This window comes from Lemur catta, chromosome 1 (genome assembly GCF_020740605.2).
Source record: "Lemur catta isolate mLemCat1 chromosome 1, mLemCat1.pri, whole genome shotgun sequence".
NCBI classification, from domain to species: Eukaryota; Metazoa; Chordata; class Mammalia; order Primates; family Lemuridae; genus Lemur; species Lemur catta.
Window position 1 is genome coordinate 83,478,124 of NC_059128.1, and position 22,858 is coordinate 83,500,981.

General features: G+C 36.5%; 1 protein-coding gene across 1 annotated transcript in view; it reads left to right on the forward strand.

Moving 5' to 3' along the window:
- The window catches only part of AP4E1 (adaptor related protein complex 4 subunit epsilon 1), a 67,229-nt gene extending 44,707 nt beyond the window's left edge, over window positions 1-22,522 (forward strand). The window contains exons 16-21 of the mRNA XM_045529196.1: window positions 3,901-4,024; window positions 9,682-9,940; window positions 13,346-13,903; window positions 15,712-15,902; window positions 18,253-18,410; window positions 19,432-22,522. Coding sequence (XP_045385152.1) covers window positions 3,901-4,024; window positions 9,682-9,940; window positions 13,346-13,903; window positions 15,712-15,902; window positions 18,253-18,410; window positions 19,432-19,592 — 1,451 coding nt within the window. The 3' untranslated portion in view covers window positions 19,593-22,522. The remainder of the gene's footprint in view (window positions 1-3,900; window positions 4,025-9,681; window positions 9,941-13,345; window positions 13,904-15,711; window positions 15,903-18,252; window positions 18,411-19,431) is intronic.
- The last annotated feature ends 336 nt before the right edge of the window (window positions 22,523-22,858 follow it).

A 22,858-nucleotide genomic window follows, 5' to 3' on the forward strand; every position in this document is an offset into this window, starting at 1 on the left:
TTTCACTGTTATTAGAAATGTTAATGCAGTGGCTGTGTGACTTATTGTCACAGATGCTATTAAAAAGAGGCCAATATTGGATAATAGGTGCTATGGTTTGACTGTCCCTTCTAAAACTCACAGTGAAATTTAATTGCCATTGGGAAGGTATTAAGAGGTGGTCAGGCCATGAAGGCTGTGCCTTCCTGAATAGATTAATGTTATTGTCACAGGAATAGGTTTGTTGTCACGAGAGTGCGTTGTTATAAAAGTGAGTTCAGCCCCTCTCACTCTTGTGCTCTCTTGCCCTTCCATCTTCCTCCATGGCATGACACAGCATGAAAGCCCTCACCAGATGCTGATGCCATGCTCCTGGACTTCCCAGCCTCCAGAATCATGAGCCAAATACCTTTCTGTTCATTATAAATTACCCAGTCTATGATATTCTGTATGGCAACATAAAATGGACTAAGGCAGAAATTGGTACTGAGAAGTGCTGCTATTGCTACAAATGCCTGAAAACATGGAAGCAGCTTTGGAACTGGATAATGGGTAGAGCCTGGAAGAATTTGGAGGAGCAAGCTAGAATTTATAATTAAAAGAGAAGCAGAATGGAAAGACTGAAAATTTTCAGCCTGGCCATGTAAAGAATGAAAGAATGTGTTTGGGAGAGCAAACCAAGGCTGTGGCCAAGTGACTGCGTGCTAAGGAGATTAGTGTGGATAGAAGGGATCATCAAAACAATGGGAGAGTAACCCTGAAGGCCTTTCAGAGATCTTCAAGGCTGCCTCTCTCATCACGTGTCCAGAGCTCTCAGAGGGCAGAATGGTTTCAGGGGATGGGCCTGGTGTGCCCTCCTTGGGCTTGCTGCCCAGAGTTGCCTCAGGTCTTTGTGCCCTGCATTCTGGTGGAGTATGGTGCTCCTTGGCTGCTTCAGCCTTGGCTCAAGCAGGCCCAGGTGTGGCTTCACCCACTGCTCTGGAAGATATAAGCCATAAAGCTTAGTGGTGTACATGTGGTGCTAATTCTGTAGGTGTGCAGAATGCAAGAGCCATAAGGACATGGCTTCATTTATCTAGATTTCAAAGGATGTACTGGACAGCCTGGGGGCCCAGGGAGAGACTTGTGATGGGGCGGAGCTATCACAGAGGCAATTGCCTACTAGGGCAATGCTGAGGAGAAATATGGGGTTGGAGCTGCCAGAGTTCGTTCCCACTACGGCAATGCCTAGGGCAGCCATGGGAGTGGGGCCACTCCTGAGATCCAAGAACTATAGAGCAATCAGCTTGCAGCATCACCCTGGGAGAGCTAAAGGAAAAGATTTCAACCCCTGAGAGCTACTGGTTAGACTGAGCCCAGCAAAGCCATAGGGGTGAGGCTGCCTGAGGCCTTGATGGGGCAAATCCTACCCCAGTGTCCCCAGAAGAGAGAACATGGAGTCAAGGTAGATTATTCTGGAGCTTAAAGACTTAATGTTGATTTCCCTCTTGGGTTTTAGACTTATTTGGCACTAATTACCCCTTTCTTCTTGCTTATTTCTCCCTTTTGGAAGGGGAATGTCTACTTTATGCCTGTCCTACAGTTGTATTTTGGAACCACATAATTTAATTTCACAGGCTCACAGCTGGAGAGGAATTTGCCTCAGGATGAATCATCCCTTGAGTCTCACCCATGTCTAATTTAGATGAGACTTTGGATTTTGGACTTTTGAGTTGATGCTGGAACAAGTTAAGACTTTTGGGACTTTGGGGATGGAATGAATGTATTTTGTATTGTGAGGACATGAATTTTAGGGACCAGGGGCAGAATGCTATGGTTTGAATGTGTACCTCAAAGTTCATGTGTTATTAATAGAAGCTTAATCCCCAATGCAATAGTGTTGGGAGGTGAGGCCTAGTAAGAGGTGATTAGGTCATGAATGGTTTAGGTCATTATCATGGGAGTGGGTTGTTATAAAAGCAAGTTCGGCCTCCTCTTGCTCTCGCGCTATTTTGCCTTTCCAACTTCCACAACGGGATGACGTAGTGTGAAGACCCTCCCCAGATGCCAGCACCATTCTTTTGGACTTCTCAGCTTCTAGAACTATAAGCCAAATAATTTCTGTCCATTATAAATTACCCAATCTGCTATTCTGTTATAGCAACAGACTATGATAGTAGTTTAAGCTAGATGATTGAAAAGCTTAGAATCAGAGGACATTCTAGCTGAAAAGGACCTTAGAGAGAAACAGTGGTTTCCAAACATGATTATGAATGAGAATCACAAAGAGTTTTTAAAAAATGAAACAGGTTTTTGAGCTCTACTCTAATGGCTTCTGTATGCGAATGTCTGTAGGCCTGGCTATATGCATAAAAAGATCCTTAGGAGATTCAATGAAGTAAGCTTGATTCTGGTTATCAGATTTTCATTTAGAAACTGTTGATGTAGTCTGAACTCTCCATTTTACAGACGAAGAAATTAAGGTGCAGTTCCCATACCTGGTTAACACCAGATCTATGTCTAGAATCAGTTTTCCTGATTATTAGCCCATCATTATTTTTCTTTTTGCACCTTGATGCCTCTTCTATATCATTCATTTAGCTAACCAACAAGCATTTATTTAGTAGTCTTCACAGATTAAGTACTGTTTCCTTTGGAGAAGGCAGTATAATATAATAGTTGAGAATACAGCTTTAGAGCTAGAGTGTCTGAGTTCATATCTGGCTCTGTCATTTCCTGTTTTTGTAATCTGGGTTAAGTTCTTGACAAACTTTTGCCACAGTTTCCTCATTTGTAAAATGAGGATAATAATTACAGAAGTTGACATTTATATTTTCTAAGATACTTTTTATGATTTAAGAAGGTCCTTTTTGTTATAATCTGGACAGTTCAAAAAGATAAATTTGCCAGTTAGGATTAGTATTAATGAAGTAAAATATTAAAAGATAAATTGACAGAGTGGGGCCTTGTATAACATAGATGGTTATTGCTCTCTCCCATTAAAGAAATCCAAAAGTAGGCATCCTAGAGTTGATGGCTTCATGATTATATGAAGCACAGGCTCCACCTACCTTGCTGTTCTAGCGTCTTTGGTGTTTTACTTCATGATCCAAGATGGCTTCTTACACTCCAGGAATCATGTTGCAGTCTAGCCAGCAGGAAAAAGGAACTGGGGGAAGAACGATTGTTTTCCTTTCCAAGAGGACTTCTCCCAGAAGTTGCATACAAAATGCGTGCATAATTTCCTGAGCCAGAACTCAGTGATGTGGCAAAGGAGTCTGGAAATGTCTCCTTTCTGGGTGGTTATATAATAGCTATGAATTGAGGGCTCTGTTACTTAGAAAGAAAGGAAGAATGGATATTGGCATCTGCTCTATCACAATAACAGTCAATAACAGTATGAGTTTTCATGGCTCTAACTGAATTCATTTAGGTTATACAAATTGAAAGGAATCAGAACCTGAGTATACTTTGCTATTAAGTGAGCTTTCACATTGAGGGCTCCATCAGTCCGTTTGGTACAAGAATGTGGCTGGGAGCATTTTGTTTGACAAAGCATGGTCATCGCTTCAATCATAGCTTATTAAACATTTTTGCATGAGAGCAGCAACTTTTCAGTAGACCTGGTTAATCGGTTATCTTCCCTAATTGAATTGTTTTTTAGCTTCTAAGGGAGGTAAAAAGATAAAAATGAAGGACAGTTTGTCTTTGATCACCAAGTGGTATGAAGACATAGTAAACATTCACTAAATGGTAGCTGCTTTATTATTATTATTATTACTATAACTATTTGATTAGATCTATCCCCAAAGTGGCTTACAGTTTAAATATTGTCACTGGATTCCAGTCTTGAATTATTTCAGTAGTGAATGGTAACTTTGACAACTTTGCTTTTTTGCTTTGTTTTAATGTGAACCTCTGTTATTGTTTTAAAACTTGCAGTTCTCAATTTTGAACCATATGGACTCTCCTTTTCTTCACCTGGCTTCACTGGACGACAGTCTCCTGCTGGCATTTCTCTTGGTTCAGATATATCTGGGAATAGTGCTGAGACAGGGCTGAAAGAGTAAGTTCTTTTTATTAAAATTGAGAATATGGGAGTGTTTAAATGTCTTTTAGCATTCCGTTTGGCTTCTGCTTCTGCTTTGTATCATCACGATCATTATTTGCTCAGTTTAGGATGACTTCCAGGAAGTTTATTATTTCATTCATCTTCAAATTATTTTCAAAGGGAGAGGTACATTTGTGACAGTGTGTTTTAATATAATGGTTTAAAAGGGTTCCTAAAAGTTAAATTTTATATGGGCTGTTTCTGTTGTTTCTATTTATTTGCTTTCAAGGTATTATTATTATACAGCATATTCTTATACTTTAAGAGTTTACTTACCTTCCAAGACAGCATAAGATGTATACAAGCTTCACACATTGTAATAATGTGTGTTATTTGCTGCATGTTGTATATATATATTTAAGAAGTGTATTAGAATTTATATACCCAGGTAAGTATTCAACATATCATCCTGTGTTCCTCCTTCTGATAAATACTTCTTATAACCATCTCATTGGAAGATTAACAGATATAATAGAGATGAACATTAAATAAGATGATTGATTTCACCTGAGGAAGCTGTATAGTAATCTGAAGGTGTACACAAATGCTCCTCCACTTAAAATGGGGTTATATCCTGATAAACCCATTGTAAATTGAAAATATATTGTCAAAAATGTATTTCATACACCTAACCTACCAAACATCATAGCTTAAACTAGCCTACCTTAAACATGCTCAGAACAGCATTGAGAGAGAGTATTGTATCACCTGTTACTAGCCTGGGAAAGGATAGAAATTCAAAATTTAAGGTAGGTGTGGTGGCTCACAACTGTAATTCCAGCAATTCGGGAGGCAGAAGCTGAGGCAGGAGGATTGCTTGAGACCAGGAGTTCGAGACCAGCCTGGGCAACATTGTGAGACCACATCTCTAAAAAGATTTGAAAATTAGCCAGGCGTGGTGGTGCATGTTTATAGTCCCAGCTGCGCTGAAGGCTGAGGCGGGAGAATCACTTGAGCCCAGGAGTTCAAGGCTGCAGTGGTCTATGATCATGCCATTCCACTGTAGCCCCGGCAACAGAGTGAGACCCTGTCCCTTTTTATTTATTTATTTATTTTTAAGACAGAGTTTCACTCTGTTGCCCGGGCTAGAGTGCCATGGTGTCAGTCTAGCCCATAGTAACCTCAAACTCCTGGGCTCAAGCAGTCCTTCTGTCTCAGCCTCCCAAGTAGCTGGGACTACAGGCATGAGCCACCATGCCTGGCTAATTTTTTCTATATATATTTTTAGTTGTCTGGCTAATTTCTTTCTATTTTTTTAGTAGATATGGAGTCTCACTCTTGCTCAGGCTGGTCTCGAACTCCTGACCTCGAGTGATCCTCCTGCCTCGACCTCCCAGAGTGCTAGGATTACAGGCGTGAGAGACTCCGTCTTTTAAAAAAATTTTTTTTCAAAGTATGGTTTCTACCAAATATGTATTGCTTTCACACCATTGTAAAGTTGAAAAATCATTAAGTTGAACCATTATAAATCAGGGGACATCTATACTCACCTGAGGAAGCTGTATATTTTGCTCGAAGTGCTTTCAGAGTTTCTTCCCAGACACCTTGAAAATTGGTGATTGTTTAAATGTCTTCTTTGGAGCCATGTTTCATCCTTTTAAGGCAGATTTTGATTTAGGAAATATAATTAAGTTACTTTTAGAAACATAATTAAGTTAATATTAATAAAATGAGATAATGTGTGTGAAGTGCATAGTACAACCCAGTACAAAGTGATTGATAAATGGTAGCTGCTATTATTAATAATAATTGTCTTTATCATCATTATTGTCATTATCTAAAAGCTGAGCTTACCAAATAAAATTAGTGATCAGTCTGAATAATTTTGGTTGGTGTACTGATATAAAAATAAAGTAATGAAAATGGCTTTTTTGTTTGTGAAGTAGCTTTATCTAAAAGAATTCAGAATGTTTTAAGTAATGGCAGCATTATTGGAATAAATATGATAAAAACCTCAAAGGTGACAACTTTGAAGGATGACATTTGAATTTTGAGTCCTTGTATATTCATTAAGAAGTCAGTCACCTTATTTTATGTTCATGCTTATATTTGTCAGCCTTTCAATGAAATGATTATAAAAGGTATTTATCACAAGAATGACATAAAGAGACTATGAGGAATGTAGAATGAACCAATGACGTGCTGAATGAAATGTCATAAGTTCAAATTCTCTTTCTTGTCCTTTTTTTCCTTGCTCTGTTAAAATCCTTGACATTTTCTTTCTCATATATTTAATTTTGGTATACTTCAAGCATGGGGAGCAGATATAGTTTGTGCGCATGTGATGGTGGAGGTAACGGCAATTAAGTACCCCAAACAGGGAAAATGGGGGCAAGGGAAAGAGAGACAGAAACCTTCCAAACCCAGAGAGAAACTTACACAGTCACTTTTACCTGCACAACAGGTGACAGCATCTGTTACTTTAGTACTGAACTGGGATCTGGGGGACGTCACAGGGCCTTGTAAATCCTGTACTTACACATACATGTACCACCCTCAGAGAAATGGCCTTTAGCACAACTGCTAAGGACTTATATATGCTGTATTATTATGAAGTGGAACATGAGGGATGAATTTAAAATTTCTTTCCAAAGAAGACCACAACTTATACATTATTTCAAATGAGGAACCTATGAGGTAATTGGCAACATGAGTCCGCTTTAGAGGGGAGACAATTGCTCTTCTACAGTTTTTTGTAAGCTGAGAATAAAGTAGTAGTAAGCCCAATTTAGAATTTCTTGCCTGTCAGCACCCTACCTCAAGTGGGAATTTCTAGAGCTGAGTTAAAGTATACCCCTAATCTTTTGAAGGTTACTGGTCAGAATTTCTATATGTGTTTGAATGTTCTGATTAAAAAAATAATACAAAAGCACACCATATAAAATTATGTATTCTAGTGTTGTCAAAATTCAGGTGAGGATGACTCATATTTAAAAAAATTCTTTTTACAGTATATTTCATACCATTAAGAGACATATTTTGTATATGAAATGGCCTTATGTTGCTTTCTTATGTATCTTGCCACTTTTTAGACTGTCTATATGTAGTGCATGACAGAAAGTTTATGTTCATAATAGGCATGTATGCAGATGAAATAAGTGAGAAAAATCTTTAAAATAGCTTGAGTCTCCTTTTAGGCTCCTTTTGTGCCCCTCTCCCCTTTTACCTGTTGTTTTGAGTTGGGTTCCCTGGGCAGCACATTCTGCAATGGGCATTTAGTATGCAGAATAATGAGTTCCCTTGGGATGGACATCTGTAGAAGGAAGGGAAAAGAAGGAGGTTTGGGCAAAATAAGTTAAGATGTGATGCATTGCCAATGACAGCCTCTGCTAACCCCATGGGGAGCTTTGGAGCTAGAATGACCCTTCAGAGTTGTCTGGAGTTGGACCAAGATGGGTGGCCAGGACTTTATGCTTCTGCACATCTGTCAGTGGATGTAGGCTGCCTGGAAGTGATGTGATCGTGGCTGAAGTGGCTCTGTGCAGCTCAGGCAATCCCTGAAGAGGCTGAGAGTTGACAGTCCTCCCAACAGCTGGGCGACAGTCCTTCACTGAAGAAGGGTCTGGATGAAGCAGCCCAGAGCCTGCCACACATGCCTTTTTTTTTGTTAAACTATTAGTTAGACTGTTTATTAGTAAAATTTAGGGACTTTTTTGGTAATAATTAATGGAAATGTTTTGGTTAAAGGGGGTACATAGATACTGTAATCCTACTGTGGGTATTCATGAATTCCCTAGAGGTGCTACTTTTGGGCATTCTAGAGATGGTAGGGGTCATTTTAGTGGTTCCTGTGACTACTTTTGGTTCTGCTTGTGGCAAGGACAACCAGTTTTTTTCTAAGAGATTTACTGGATAATTTTTTTTTTGTTTTCAAAACTTCTTAGAAAACTCTTTTGGTACCTGAAAGAAAGGGGGAAATGAAGATATTTATAAATGGATACTTAGCAGTAAAAATCATTGAGGAGGAATGAACCATCTGTAGGGCATTCTTTATTAACATTCAAGTTTTCCTTCAATCACTTACTACTTAGTAGCATTAATTCTTCAGTCAGCATGGGGTATAACTACCTGTTTTTTTTTTTTATTTTTAAGTTTTGGCCTCAAAATCAAATTGATCATGATTCCAACAATTTAGATGGGAATAATAATCAATATTAATATTTCTGAGTCTTCCTTTTAGATTCATTTCATGATCTGCCTATCTTGTAATATAAATTATAAAAATGTCATTTTGGACCATGACAGGGATGCCTAAATGAGCCTATTATCGAGGACACACAGTTCTTTCTTTGCCCCAGCTTTGTTGAGAGGTGATTGGCAAATAAAAATTATATAATTGACCCTTGAGCAATGCGGGTTTGAACTGTCTGTGTAAGTCCACTTATATATGGATTTTTTTCAGTAAATATATTGGAAAATTTTTTGGAGATTTGTGACAATTTGAAGAAACTCTCTGATGAACTACATAGCCTAGAAATATCAAAAAAATTAAGAAAAAGATATGTCATGAATGTATAAAATATATGTGGATACTAGTCTATTTATGTATTAAATTGATTATTTGTGTTACCGGTAAGGCTTCTGGTCAGCAGTTGGCTATTAGTATTTAGGTTTTATGGGAGTCAAAAGTTATATATGGATTTTTGACTATACAAGGAGTCGGCATCCCTAATCCCTGCATTGTTCAGGAATCAACTGTGTATGTTTAAGATGTAGAACGTGATGTTTTGATATAGATATACATTGTGAAATGATTACCATAGTCAAGCTAATAAATGGACCATAGCTCTTATGTAAGAACAATAGAGACAATCTTTGGCTGTTTTAGCCCACACTTATTAGTCACTCTAGATTCACAGCTATAACTTTTGGAGCATTAGGTGAGTCCATATTCTAAATTTGGCCCTGGACTTACTGCCTAGATGTCTTGCCTAGATTTTTTGGGCAGAACATCTGGCTCCTAAACATAACTTTAGTTTTTCTTCAACTCAGGTATAAAAATTTGCCACGCCTCATGCTTTTTCCTAAAAATCTTACTTTTTTCTTATATAGACCAACTTCATTTCATTTTTATAAAAGTACATTTATAATAGTTGAAAATGTAGTTAGTGTGGATTAAAAGTAAATTTATATATAGGAGTGCATTTGAATGATTTTGCTTTCAATGGGATTTTATTTAATGAATTTATTAATATGTAGGTTTAATCACTTACTATAGTTAAGAAACTTAAGAGTCATGTCTGATCTTTAACCCATCAGAATTAAAGATAAGATAGTTTTTGAAAAGTCAATGGGGGAAAGGAACTGATTTACAGTAGTTCTATTTTTGTACAACTTATTCAAGCAATTAAGTGAAAATTAAATGATCTGAAATTTTTAACTAAGCCTAGAGTTCTGCTGCCTTAAATCCTTTGACTGCAGAGTGGGGGAATGTTGGCTGTAATTGAAATAAAGTCTAGAGAGCTAGGTTTTACTTCTGACATATAGAATATAATGTGAAAGCTGTTTCTAAAAGACCATGGGCATTGATGTATTTTGGAAAAATGTCCCAAGAAAGTTAACTATTTGACAGTTATTTAAATGGACTTGATTTCATTTATCAATTTCCTTAGGACCAATAGCTTGAAGCTGGAAGGTATAAAGAAATTATGGGGGAAAGAGGGCTATCTTCCCAAGAAAGAAAGCAAAACTGGTGATGAAAGTGAAACTCCACCTATTCCTCAAGAGAGTACAATAATGGAGAATGTAGATCAAGCTCTAACAAAAAAGGATCAATCTCAAGTTGTTACCCAATCTAAAGAGGAGAAAGAAAAGCAGCTGCTGGCATCATCATTATTTGTTGGGCTAGGATCAGACAATACAATCAGTTTGGTAAGTAATCAATTATATTCCAAAAGAATCTGTGTCCCCTGGTTGTACAAAAAACTGGCTCTATAAAAGCTCCTGGCTGTCATCTACACACATGGTGAGAAATGGCTTCCCCAGCTCTCACTTGGTGTCATCTGCCAGCTCCAGAGCTACCAGTGATACACCTTTATATTTCAGAAAGAGAAAATCCAATTGGTTCAACTTGAGTCAGGTGTTCTCTTCAGTCCAGTCAGCTAGGGCAAGGGTCAGGGTCCAAATAAAGTTACAAATACGATCACAAGTACCCCTGTGGGTGGATGGGACAGTTCTTGAAGGGAAGGGGGCTAAATAATAATAGTTCAACAGTATGGGTGTATCTGTGGAAAAAGAACATCTCAAAATGATATTTTTAATAGTGAAAAATAGGAATCAATTTAGCTTTCTAATTGTAGGAGAATGGTGACATAAATTATATTCTCTCAGAATACTATTCAGCTCTAAAAATGATCAATATTGCATTGTAAAAGGGAAAAATACATATTTTTTAAAATGCAGAGTATAAATTTTTATTTATACCTTGTTTAGAACTAAGACTGAAAGGAATTACACAAAAGTGATAATTATATTCAGATATTAGGATTATGATGATTTTCAAACTTTTAATGCTGATATATTATTTTTATAGTAAAAGAATGAAAAGTTGGGTGAAGGACAGGTGCTATTTTTGAGCATCTGGGAATACTGTGGAATCCTCCTTTTGGTGGCTGGTGAGTCCACCTGGTATGAAATTGTGATTAGAGCAACATCCTAGTTCTTTCATCTTCCTTGTCTCTTGGTGGAATTTTCCCATTATTCCTGTCAGTAGTAGGCCAGATGGTATACCATGCTCCAATCTTTATCTGTGTCTGTCTTTTTTAGATTCACCAATCTTGATCCCATTTCTGTCAGACTTGATATTCTCTCAATAAGAAAAAACAAATTCAATCTAAACGTATTAATAATTAATTAATTTTAATGTCTCAGTTGACATTTGCAGTTCAGCAGCAAAGTGACTGGCTGTGATTGGTGAGAGGGTACCAGTGAATGCTCTAATAAGAGCATGCCAAAGTCAGATGATACCTAGGCTCATGGAGCCCTGATCTGTGAACCTTATTGCTGGTTATAGAAGTATTCCTGCCTGCTTAACAAGTGCATAGCTTTCTGTTAGATTTTTTTCCTCAGGAGAACATTCAGGATGATAATTTAATATCATATTTTATGTGGTAAACTTGAAATCAGATGTAATTAGGATTTTTTTCTATTTAAATTCATAATGCTAAATTTTTTGGTTACTCCTTATACTTCACCCCCACCCTCTACCCAGCCATCACCAAATAGTAAAAAAGGAGTGTATTGCCCTGTTTTACAGGATCCTAAATTCTGTGAGGAACTGTGTTGTAACTCAGATGGCATCATGCAGAAGGGGAAGCTCATAACGACATAAAATTAGCATGTATCCTCTCAGCCCCGACTTTTCCTTGCACTAGGGCAAGCCAGACAGCTTTGAGACTAACTGAGTGTGCTCCTTCTGTGCCATGTCTCTTTTTGGATGGCTGTTTTTGTCTAGCAATCCTATTCCCTATGATTTCTCTGATGTTTAGGGTCTCAGTTACATAGATGAAGACTATATTGATGTGTTTTGTTTTAACTACCTTTTATTTTTAGGTCTGTGATCCATTTTGAGTAATTTTTTACATAGTTCACTGTAGGGATCAAAGTTTTCTTTTCACCTTTGGCTTTTTATTGCACCTTCATTTTTATTAATAAAAGACATTTCCTCTTGGAATGCTATGCTGCGCTGCCTGTTTCTTTTCTTTAAGTGTTTTAACAAAGATGCCACTACAGTGTCTTTGGCCTCTGTAGCTGTGTCAATCAGATTAATAGCAGGTTGACAGTACAGAAGAAAAGATCATTAAACTTGAAGACAAAGTAATAGAAACTATCCAAAATGAAACATAGAAAGAAAAGACAAAAAAAAAAAAAAAGAAAAGAGAGAGAGAGAGAGCGCGCGCACGCATCAGTGACCTGAGGGACAGTATCCAGTAGTCTAATATACATCTAGTTCAAGTCCCATAACTAGTGGAAATAGAAATCCTGTCCCCACTCGCACTTTCTCTTGTTTTTATGTTAATAGGATGTTAGATCTTGTTTGATGACTTTTGATTTGGGATGTAAGAGACCAACTCATCTGTTGAGAGTTGGAAAAAGGTGTTGGGGCTTGAGGGGAGTGGAGAATGCATGAAAAGGGAACAAGAATTCAGGTTAACTAGAATCATGTGAAGGGTGCTGCGCAGGGTTGAAGCCCCCAGGGGGACGGAGAAGTAGACTTAGAATAGTGCCAATCTACTGTGCTGATTCTAGATAGAACTTTAGGAGGCAAAGGAGCACTTGAACCAGTGCTCTTCTTACATAGACTCACAGACCACTGTTCAGAAGATTTAGAACAAGGAAAGCAAATTTGCTGTTCCTGTCTCCTGAGTCTATGGACATCACTACCCAGTTACAGAATTCTTTCCTGCTGAGTGTTCCAATTAGCCACTGCCAGTTGATTCTTGAGGTAAAACTAGTTTTTCTTCCCTGCTTATTAACTCACAGGCCATGAAATCGTGATTGTTGTAGGTTACTAGAACAGTTTGAGTCATCCCTATATTTAAGAGTAACTTAGGGCCGGGTGCGGTGGCTCATGCCTGTAATCCTAGCACTCTGGGAGGCCGAGGTGGGTGGATCGTTTGAGCTCAGGAGTTCAAGACCAGCCTGAGCAAGAGCGAGACCCTATCTCTACTAAAAATAGAAAGAAATTAGCTGGACAACTAAAAATATATAGAAAAAAATTAGCTGGGCATGGTGGCACATGCTTATAGTCCTAGCTACTTGGGAGGCTGAGACAGAAGGATTGCTTGAGCCCAGGAGTTTGAGGTTGCTGTGAGCTAGGCTGACGCCACAGCACTCTAGCCCGGGCAACAGAGTGAGACTCTGTCTCAAAAAAAAAAAAAAAGAGTAACTTAGGCTTCTATAGGAAAACTCTGGAAACTCAAAAAATGGTTAGACTTCTCACTATTTTTAATTTGTTCAATTCTGTAATCTAGTATTCTGAAATCTAATAAGTTTTCAGAATTGTTCATGACTGACTTTTTGACCTTATTTCTTTTCCTGATTCCATGTGTTTTTTATGAGAAATAAGATTTAGCTAATAGTTCAAAGTTATGTAGCTGTCACAATTTTAGGGCTTAACATTTTATTTTATTCATCTCTGATTCTTTGTTAATTAATGCTTTATAGATAGAACCTTAGCAAGTTAGTAAATTGCTCATTTGAAATTATAGAAGAATGTTTAAAACTCATGACTAGTAGAATGATTTCTTTTTACATTATTATGTTTTATTTTTACAGCTTGGAAAAGCAGATACTGTTTCTCACAAGTTCAGAAAGAAATCAAAAGTCAAGGAAACCAAAAGTGGAGAAATGACCAGTGTTCATAATATAGCCTGTTCTTCCTTCAGTTCTTTGTCAGATGTGGCATATGAAGGAGATTATTATTTGAATACTTTGCAGGATAGAGGAGATAAAGAATTAAAGAAATTTTCTCTCAATTCGGAACTTCTGGATTCTGAGTCACTCACAGAACTACCCTTGGTTGAGAAACTCTCAAATTGCAGCCTGTCTACGCCTTCTTTGTTTGATGATAACAACATGGAAATTTTTCACCCTCCTCAATCTACTGCAGCCTCAGTTGCCAAGGAAATCTGTTTAGCTTCTTCTTTGTTGGAAGAAACTACTGAATACATACATTCAAATCTTATAGAAGTCTGTAATAATGAAACCATATCAGTGTCTTCTTACAAAATTTGGAAAGATGACTGCTTATTGATGGTCTGGTCAGTCACTAATAAGAGTGATTTGGAATTGAAAAGTGCTAACTTAGAAATTTTTCCTGCAGAAAATTTTAAGGTAAGACCATGGTGCCTAGATGGCATTCATCATTTCTGCCTTAAATGGACAATGCTTACTTAGTGTTCCTACTGTTGGCTCTTTGGATGGCTTCTAAATTTCTTTCCCATCCTTCTTCCTTCTTTAAGGAAAACAGGTAAAAGCTATGACAAATTTTTTATTATTTTGAGTAGAGACAAATTATTCAAAAGAGACAAGGAAAGCATAATCAAGATTGTATTGGGGCTGGGCATGGTAGCTCATGCCTGTAATCCTAGCACTTTGGGAGGCCAAGGTGAGAGGATTGTTTGAGGCTAGGAGTTCAAGACCAGCCTGGACAACATAGTGAGACCCCATCTCTACCAAAAATAAATAAATTAGCTGAGCACGGTAGTGCATGCCTATGGTCCCACTTAGCTTGAGTGACAGTGAGACCTGTGTCTTTAAAAAAAAAAAAAGATTGTATTAGGAAAGGCCATAGATATAAAGTAAGTTTCAATAGAACATGGTAAAGAATGTAGGCTCTTGTCTCAGACTGCTTGGCTTTGAATCTTGTTTCTGCAGCTTATTAGCTGTATCATGTGGTCAAGTTCTTTAACTGCTTTGTACCTCAGTTTCTTCATGTTTAAAATAAGAATATTAATAGTGTGTGCCTGTTGCTGTGAGGATTACATGAATTAATGTCTGTTAAATACTTATACTTGGTTTTGTTATTTTCGGTGGGTATTTTGTGGTCTCTTTTCCTGCACTCTTTATTTCTTCAAGACAGAGTCTCGCTCTGTCACCCTGGGCAGAGTGCAGTGGCATCATCATAGCTCACTGCAACCTCAAACTCCTGGGCTCAAGCTATCTTCCTGCCTCAGCCTCCCAAGTAGCTGGGACTATTGGTGCATGCCACCATGCCCGGGTAATTTTTCTATTTTTAGCAGAGATGGGGTCTCGCTCTTCCTGAGCTCAAGTGATCCTTCTGCCTTGGCTCCCAGAGTGCTAGGATTACAGGCGTGAGCCACCTTGCCTGGCCTCCTGCACTCTTTAAATGTCTCACTCACTTTTGTCATAAACACTGTGATAAAATTCTCAAAATATTTAACAAAGTAGAATATCAAGGAGTAAGGATACTGAAGGATAAATTGTATACTATTTTTTTTCTCTGATTTATTTTTTTATGCTGAGTGCTCAGGCATCAATTCTCTCTCTTCCATTGTGATTTCTGAAAATGTATTTGATTGCATTATTGTGTAGATGGTCCTTAGTGAAGTTATAATGAGATTTCACCAGTGTATTTATCTTCCACAAAACTGACTCAGTCTCTTCTATGAGCTAGAATGTGTTGAATGACCAGGGCAAAAGTTCCTGACCCTATATGTGCTTTAAAGTCACCTGTGGAACTTAAAAAAACAAAACAAAATCCAAGCCAGTTGCCTGAACTCTACCACCAGAGCTTGAGTAAGGACGGTGAATGAGAATGGAAGAAAACTATATATTTTTATTTGTTTATTATTTTTTAAAATCTTTCTAGCTTCAAAAATCTGGTGCCAGCCAGGACTGAGAACCACCAGACTAGAGTTTAATAGTCCTTTAAAAAATAATTATATAGAAGTTTTAAATGTAATGCCATTTATTAACATAATTTTGAATTGTGTACTCTTATTTCTTATCTGTTAGTGAATTTTTCTCAAGTGAAGTTGTCAGTCATCTTCATAATGTAGTTTGTTATTAACTTCCTACATTAGTATGCTTTTGTACTACTTCAATTAAATAGAAAATTGGTATTCATGTAACACCTATGTTGATCCCTTCTTCAATACTTTTATTACTTTTATTTACAGATCACTGAGCAACCTGGATGCTGTTTGCCTGTAGTGGAAGCAGAAAGCACCAAAACCTTTCAATATAGTGTGCAGATGGAAAAACCTTTTACAGAAGAGAATCTTTCTGGTTTTTTAAATTATCATATGATGGATACTCATTCTGTTCAGCTGGAATTTTCCGTAAACTTATCACTATTAGATTTCATTAGGTAAATACTTTCTGGAATGTTAATTCAAGTTATTCATTCATTTAGCACATATTTTTTAGACCGCTTATCTGGACAGAGACACTAAACTAGGTGCTAGGAAGTATAACAATTAAAAACTAGACACAGTCCCTACTTTAAGGGAATTTCTAGTCCAGGGAGTTGACATTAAGCATTACATAAATACACATATAATGTGAATTGTGTTATGAAAAATAAATAATACAATGAGAGATTATAATAGGAGACCTGATTTAGGTTGGAGTTGGTTGGTGATCTAGAAAAACTTCTGAGAAAAAGTGTTTAAACTAAAGCCAAAGGGTTCAGCCTGGCTTTTTATTTTAAAGCTTTTAAAGTTTCTCTCATTTGTATTTCATTCTTGTGATTAATTCTTTCATAAAATCTGTTTGTTAAGCTTTAGAGAACTTTAAGCAAATTACTTGACATAGTTATTAAACTTTTATTAAACATGCAGTATTTAACATTATAGTAGGCACTGTGCAATGTTACCAAGATAATTAAAAACAATGTCTTAACTCATCTGCTCTCATTTACTTTTATAAATGTATTATACTATATTAGAACGTTTTAAAAAATGAAAGCTGCCTGAACCTTCAAGAATGCAGAGTACTAATGAATATATATAAAATTTTTTTAGCCTCCACGTATCATTTGTGTTACACTACTGTAATTTTTGCCCACTCTTTAAAGTTTTTTAGTGAGAACATGTCTATCAGTCTGTCAAAGAGTACTATATTTATACAGATATAATCCTGTATAAGATAAAATCCAGCCTTCAAAGAACTTTAATCTGTGACTTTGAAGGTATATCCTATGATGAACATTAATAATCTAAGGAGGCACAATGTATGTAACACAGTTGTTTTGTGTGTATTAATAAAATCCTTTGTATCTTTTAAAAAATATTTTTCTTCCTTATAAAATCAATACATACTTATTATAAAATTTAAATGCTATAGAAAAATATAAGTAGAATATAAAAGTTCTCTGTAATCCCGTCTCCGGAGATACCCAGTTTTAACTATTTGATCTTTAGTCTCATGAACCATTTAAAAAATATATTTGTTAAAATTCTTCTTCCCTTCCTTCCTTTTCTTCCCTTCTCTTTCTTTTTTTTTTTTTTTTTTAAGAGACAGGGTTTTGCTATGTTGCCTAGGCTGGTCTCGAACTACTAGGCTCAAGCGATCCCCCTGCCTCAGCCTCCCAAGTAGCAGGGACCAGATCTTTGTATTCATACTCTTTTATATAACTTTGATAGCATAGCTCATTACCTCCAAATCCAAAGTATACATGATAGAAAAGTTTTATATTATGTTGAGTGATTCATTAAATTACTTGGTAAAGTCTTACTGGAATGACTAATACTCAAGAGATCTGAATGATTATTGAAATGACATTTTTTTCAAATTTCAGAATATTACAGGGGTACAAATGTTTTGGTTACCTAAATTGCTTTTGTACAGTATGAGTCAAAGTTATAAGTGTGCCCTTCACCCAGATAGTGCACATTGTACCCATTAGGTGTGAATTTACCCATCTTCTCCTGCCCCCTCCCACCCTGCTTCATTTCCATTGAGTTTTACTTCCATTTGTGCACATGAGTGTTGATTGATTAGGTCCAGTTTAATAGTGAGTATGTGTGGTGTTTGTTTTTCCATTTAACAGTATTTCACTTAGAAGAATGGTCTCCATTTCCATCCAGGTTGTTACAAAAGGTATTAGTTCATCATTTTTTTTTAATGGCTGAGTAGTACTTCATGGTATACATATACCACATTTTATTAATCCACTCATGTATTGATGGGCACTTGGGTTGATCCACTTCTTTGTGATTGTGAATTGTGCTGTAATAAACACTCGGGTGCAAGTATCTTTTTGATAAAATGACTTTTCTTCCTTTGGGTAAATACCCAATAGTGGAATTGCTGGATCAAATGGTAGGTCTACATTTAGTTCTTTGAGGTATCTCCATACTACTTTCCATAGAGGTTGTACTAGTTTGCAGTCCCACCAGCACTGTATGAGCGTTCCTGTCTCTCCGCATCCACACCAGCATCTGTTGTTTTGGGACTTTTTGATAAAACCACTCTCACTGAAGTTAGGTGATATCTCATTGTGCACATTTTTAATTTACTATCTCCTTTCAGTATTTTCATTGGATTGGAGGTTGGAATAAGCATTCTAATCATATTTGGTTTAAAAACATAAATTTTGTGGGACCCAGATTTATAATGGTTATGTCTTATTTTTACAAGTCATTTGAAATTTATTTGTTTCTTTAGAATCATTTCATTCTTTTAGACAAAAATCTAATTTTAAAAATTATTTTCAGACCATTAAAAATCTCAACTGAAGACTTTGGCAAACTCTGGCTATCCTTCGCAAATGATGTGAAGCAAAATATAAAAATGTCAGAATCTCAAGCTGCTCTGCCTTCTGCCCTAAAGACCCTGCAACAGAAACTAAGACTCCATGTTATTGACATTATAGGTTTGTAGAGATATAAAAAGGCGATTCTGTGTTTATAGGAGCTTTCTCATCATCAATACAATCAACTCTTTTAAGTGTCAGATTTATTAGAGCTGTGTTTCCCATTGTGGCTATCTTTCAGATGAGTGCGTTTTTCAGATTATATTAAAGAATGCTTTATTGGAAAATACACATAATGTAAAATTTACCATTTTACTGATTTTTGAATGTATAGTTCAGTGGCATTAAGTACATTCACATTGTGTAACTATCACCACCATCTATCTCCAGAACTTTTTCATCTTCCTCAACTGAAACTCTGTACCCATTAAACACTAACTCCCCATTTCCCCTTCCTCCCCAGCCTCTGGAAACCACCATTTTACTTTTTGCCTCTGTGAATGTGACTACTTTATATGCCTTCTATTACGTGAAACCATACAATATTTGTCCTTTTGTGCCTCACTTATTTCACTTAGCATAATGTCTTCAAGGTTAATCCATGGTATGTACTGTGTGTCAGGATTTCCTTCTTTCTTAGGACTGAATACTGTTCCACTGTAGGAATATACCACATATTGTTTATCCATTCATCTGTCAATGGATATTTGGGTTACTCCCTCTTTCTGGCTATGGTGAATAGTGCTGCTATGAGCATGGGTATACAAATATCTGTATATCCCTGCTTCAGTTCTTTTGTTTAGATACTCAGAAGTGGAATTGCTGGATTATATGGTAATTCTGTATTTAATTTTTTGAGAAATTGCCATATCATTTTCATAGCAACCACACCATTTTTCATTTCCAACAGCAATGTGCAAGGATTATAATTTCTCCACATCTTCATCAACACTGTTTTTCTGAAATTAGCCATCCTACTGGGTATGAAGTAGTATCTCATTGTGGTTTTGATTTTCATTTCCTTAGTGATTAGTAATGTCGAGCATCTTTTCATGTGCTTATTCAGCATTTGTACATCTTGGAGAAATGTCTATTCATATCCTTTTATATTAAATAAATTTTAATTTTTGTTTTGTTGTAGGCAATGAAGGGCTATTGGCCTGTCAGCTGCTCCCATCCATCCCTGGCCTACTGCATTGCCGAGTTCATGCTGATGTGTTAGCCCTGTGGTTCAGATCCTCCTGCTCCACTCTTCCTGACTATTTACTGTATCAGTGTCAAAAGGTGATGGAGGGATCCTAGCAGAAGCTCTGCTTAATTTTACTCCATCAAGATCAATGGTTTACATAGATAAACTTATTTACCAAAGTAAAAAAAAACTCATGGTACTTCTATTGAAAATGGGGATTATTATAAGTTGTGGTTTATGTGTTTTCTTTATGATTACTGGTTAAGAAAGGTCCCCAAGGAACTATACCCTAGCCTTTAACTCAGGATTGTACAGTATGTTTGGGTCCCAAAAAAGTGACCTAAGCTAATGTTATAAACTGCTAATGATTTCTATATCACTTAGTGTGGAGGGACTGAAGATATTTATTTTGTTATAAATAATTTTATAGCTAATTTACTCTAGTGCTAGCTAATTTGTAGTAAAGCCAAGTCTCAGTTTTCTGTATTAATGGAGGGGAGACATGAAATTGATAATCCCAAATCTAATTCATATTTGGCTTTGGAATGCAGTGTATGTTTTTTTGGTAGGAAAGTCAGTACTTTCAGTTATGTTTTGCTTGGATCAGCATTGAACTAAGTTGGCATAGCACACACTAACAGTTGCAGGAGATCCATGAGCATGCTGGATATAGGGGAGATCCAATCTGTGGTATATTTTTTATTCTAGATAACTTGTAACACATAATTCCAGATAATTTGGCTATAAAATTTGTCTGTTTTTTACTTGCATTTATTTTAAAATTCAAAGTGAGTCACTATATGCATTCTTATTTGAAAATCTCAGAGCCATTTATAAAATATTATCATATAGAAACAAAACCCATAAGAGCACATAGTACCAATGCAAACAGTTATAAAAGGACTTTCTAGTTCCAGCAAATGTCTTAGTTACCATTTAGGTCCTTTTGGCAAATGAAAATTTGTGATTAGAGTATAAATGGCAAAGCTATCTTTCCTGGCCTTTGAACTAGTACTCAGTGGATGTAGCTGAAACAGTGACTGCCTAAGTATATCATGCAGGTTCTTCACTAAAATATATCATTTTCATGTTATAATTATGCTGTATGGCCTCTGTCAGAACTATTATCAGTAAGAGAAGAGGTTAAGCCTAATATGATTGATGGACCAAAATCTTGAGATTGTACATTAACTGGAATAGTATTTCATAAAACCTTATGGTGCTGTGGAAAATATTTATTATTTCACTTTTTCTGGTACTTCATCATGGAGACTATTCAGGTAATACAGTTTTAAGTCATTGCAGTTAATACTTTGGTTAATTTGTACTGTTTATCACCCAGGTCTGGAATTCTGATTTTAGGTTATCTCATTAATCATAGCTGAGATAAAGATGCTAAGGGGATTCCACAGAGCTGATAGATTTTATTAGTCATTTGTGTCTAGAATATTCCTCCCTAAGAACAAAAGCAGTATTTTTCTTTGATTATTTTTAAGTTATTAATTTAAAAAATATAACATTAATTTTGTTCTTTTAAAAACATACAGTAAAACCTTGCTACAAGAGCAGTAAGTGGCTAGAATTACCTGCATGATAGGTTCCTCCTTTTGAATAGATCAGATTCATCTTCAGGCTCCCAGCAGTGTCAAGATGTAGGGAATGTGCTGACTATGGGGGTGTGGTAGACACTGATAGCTAACCTCATCAGTGTCCTCATTATTCCTACCTCTCTCAGCAGCATCTGTTGCCCCTTACCTGATTCTATGAGACTCTGACAAAGAGAGAGGAATTACCCTCTCACTTTGTAAAGGAATGCAGTGTGTCACACAGGAGGTGCTCCAATTTTTTGTGTCCTTACTTCCATGTGCTTGCCTGGTCACTGAGGGTAGGTCAAGTGTGGAGCAGGGAGAGGTTACAATGAGCTTTCTGCTGCATTGTTACAGGATGTGTTCATGAGTGGCAGCAACAGTTGTCATGAGAGACATACTTGGCATACAGAGGTGTCTAATAGTAGGAGACATGTAATGGTAGGTTTAGGTCTGGGAGCCTGATTTTGGGTCTGCCAAAAGGAACGTGGTATCACTTTTGTTTTTTCTGAACCCACTAATAAAAAGTAGGGTAACAGGGTTTCTACTGAAATGTTTAGTTGAATGTTTACAATTTTTATGATTTTAAAAACAATAATAGAAAAAATAGATTTTTTAACTTTAGAGTAGTATATACTCTGTCTAAACTCATTCAGTGTTTTAAGTTCTAAATCAGGCATCACCAACTGTTTTTTTTTTATATATATTGTAAGAGATGTGACTATATAAAGTAGGGAGAATGATTTTTGTGGGTAGACTCATTCTCTTTACCTTATAGTCATGATTTAGCAAGTTAAGGGGCAACATCTGGGATAAGAGCTATGGGGAGATGCTCAGCTGTGTGAGCTTTGTGCCAGGCTTCTGTACTGAGAATGGAGATGGCAGCAAGTGAGAATCTGGGCGAAGAAAAGGGAAGATGAGAAATCCTTACTAGCAGGTGGAGGAGTAAGGGTCAGGCTCCTGCCAGAATAATCCCTGTAGAGGCAGGCAGATCAGAGGCTCAGAGTTTGCAAGTGGGCCTCCAGTAAGAGTCCTTCTAGAGAAACTGCAGATGGAAGCTGGGCAGTTACCAAGTGATAATGTGCCAAGCATACCAAGCACTGCATGTGCTCTGCTGAGGAGCATTATTTTAAACAATATTCTACTATCATCTACCAAATAATTGTGGTAAAAGTGAAGTATTTTATTTTTTCTTTTATTTCATGTCAGTAATATTTTAAAATATTGATCTATTTGTCGTATATTTTTATGGATAAACGTCTTTGTCTCATGACTGTGAGCCACTGAAGTGCACTGAACCTATTCATGCATCTTTTAAGATGTTTTGCTGTGTTAAAATTTTAGGAGAGAAAAATGCAAGTGAGTAACAATTTAGTAGGCATTTATTACCTTATTTTGGAATTGAATTCTGTAATTTGAAAAAGTTCAGTTAAACATATAATAAATATAAAGTGATCATATTGTTTTTTGGTCTATATGTTCATTATTATCTAAGCAGCTGAACAATAATGCTATTTAATCAGTAATTTGGTAGGTATTAGCTAAAAAGAGCAGAAGCAATTGGAACGGGATGAAAAGAATAATTTACTCATTACAGCCCCCAAACAATCTGCTCTAATTGATTAAAAGTAAATATACTGCTATTTTTATATAATGGTGAGAGAGAACTTTGTGGGCTCCATACAAATAGTGCTGATATAAATGGTATTATGTTTTTAATTTCAAATTCCTTGTATTCATTGCAGGTATATAGGAAAGTGATTGACTTTTACATATTAACCGTGTATCCTGCA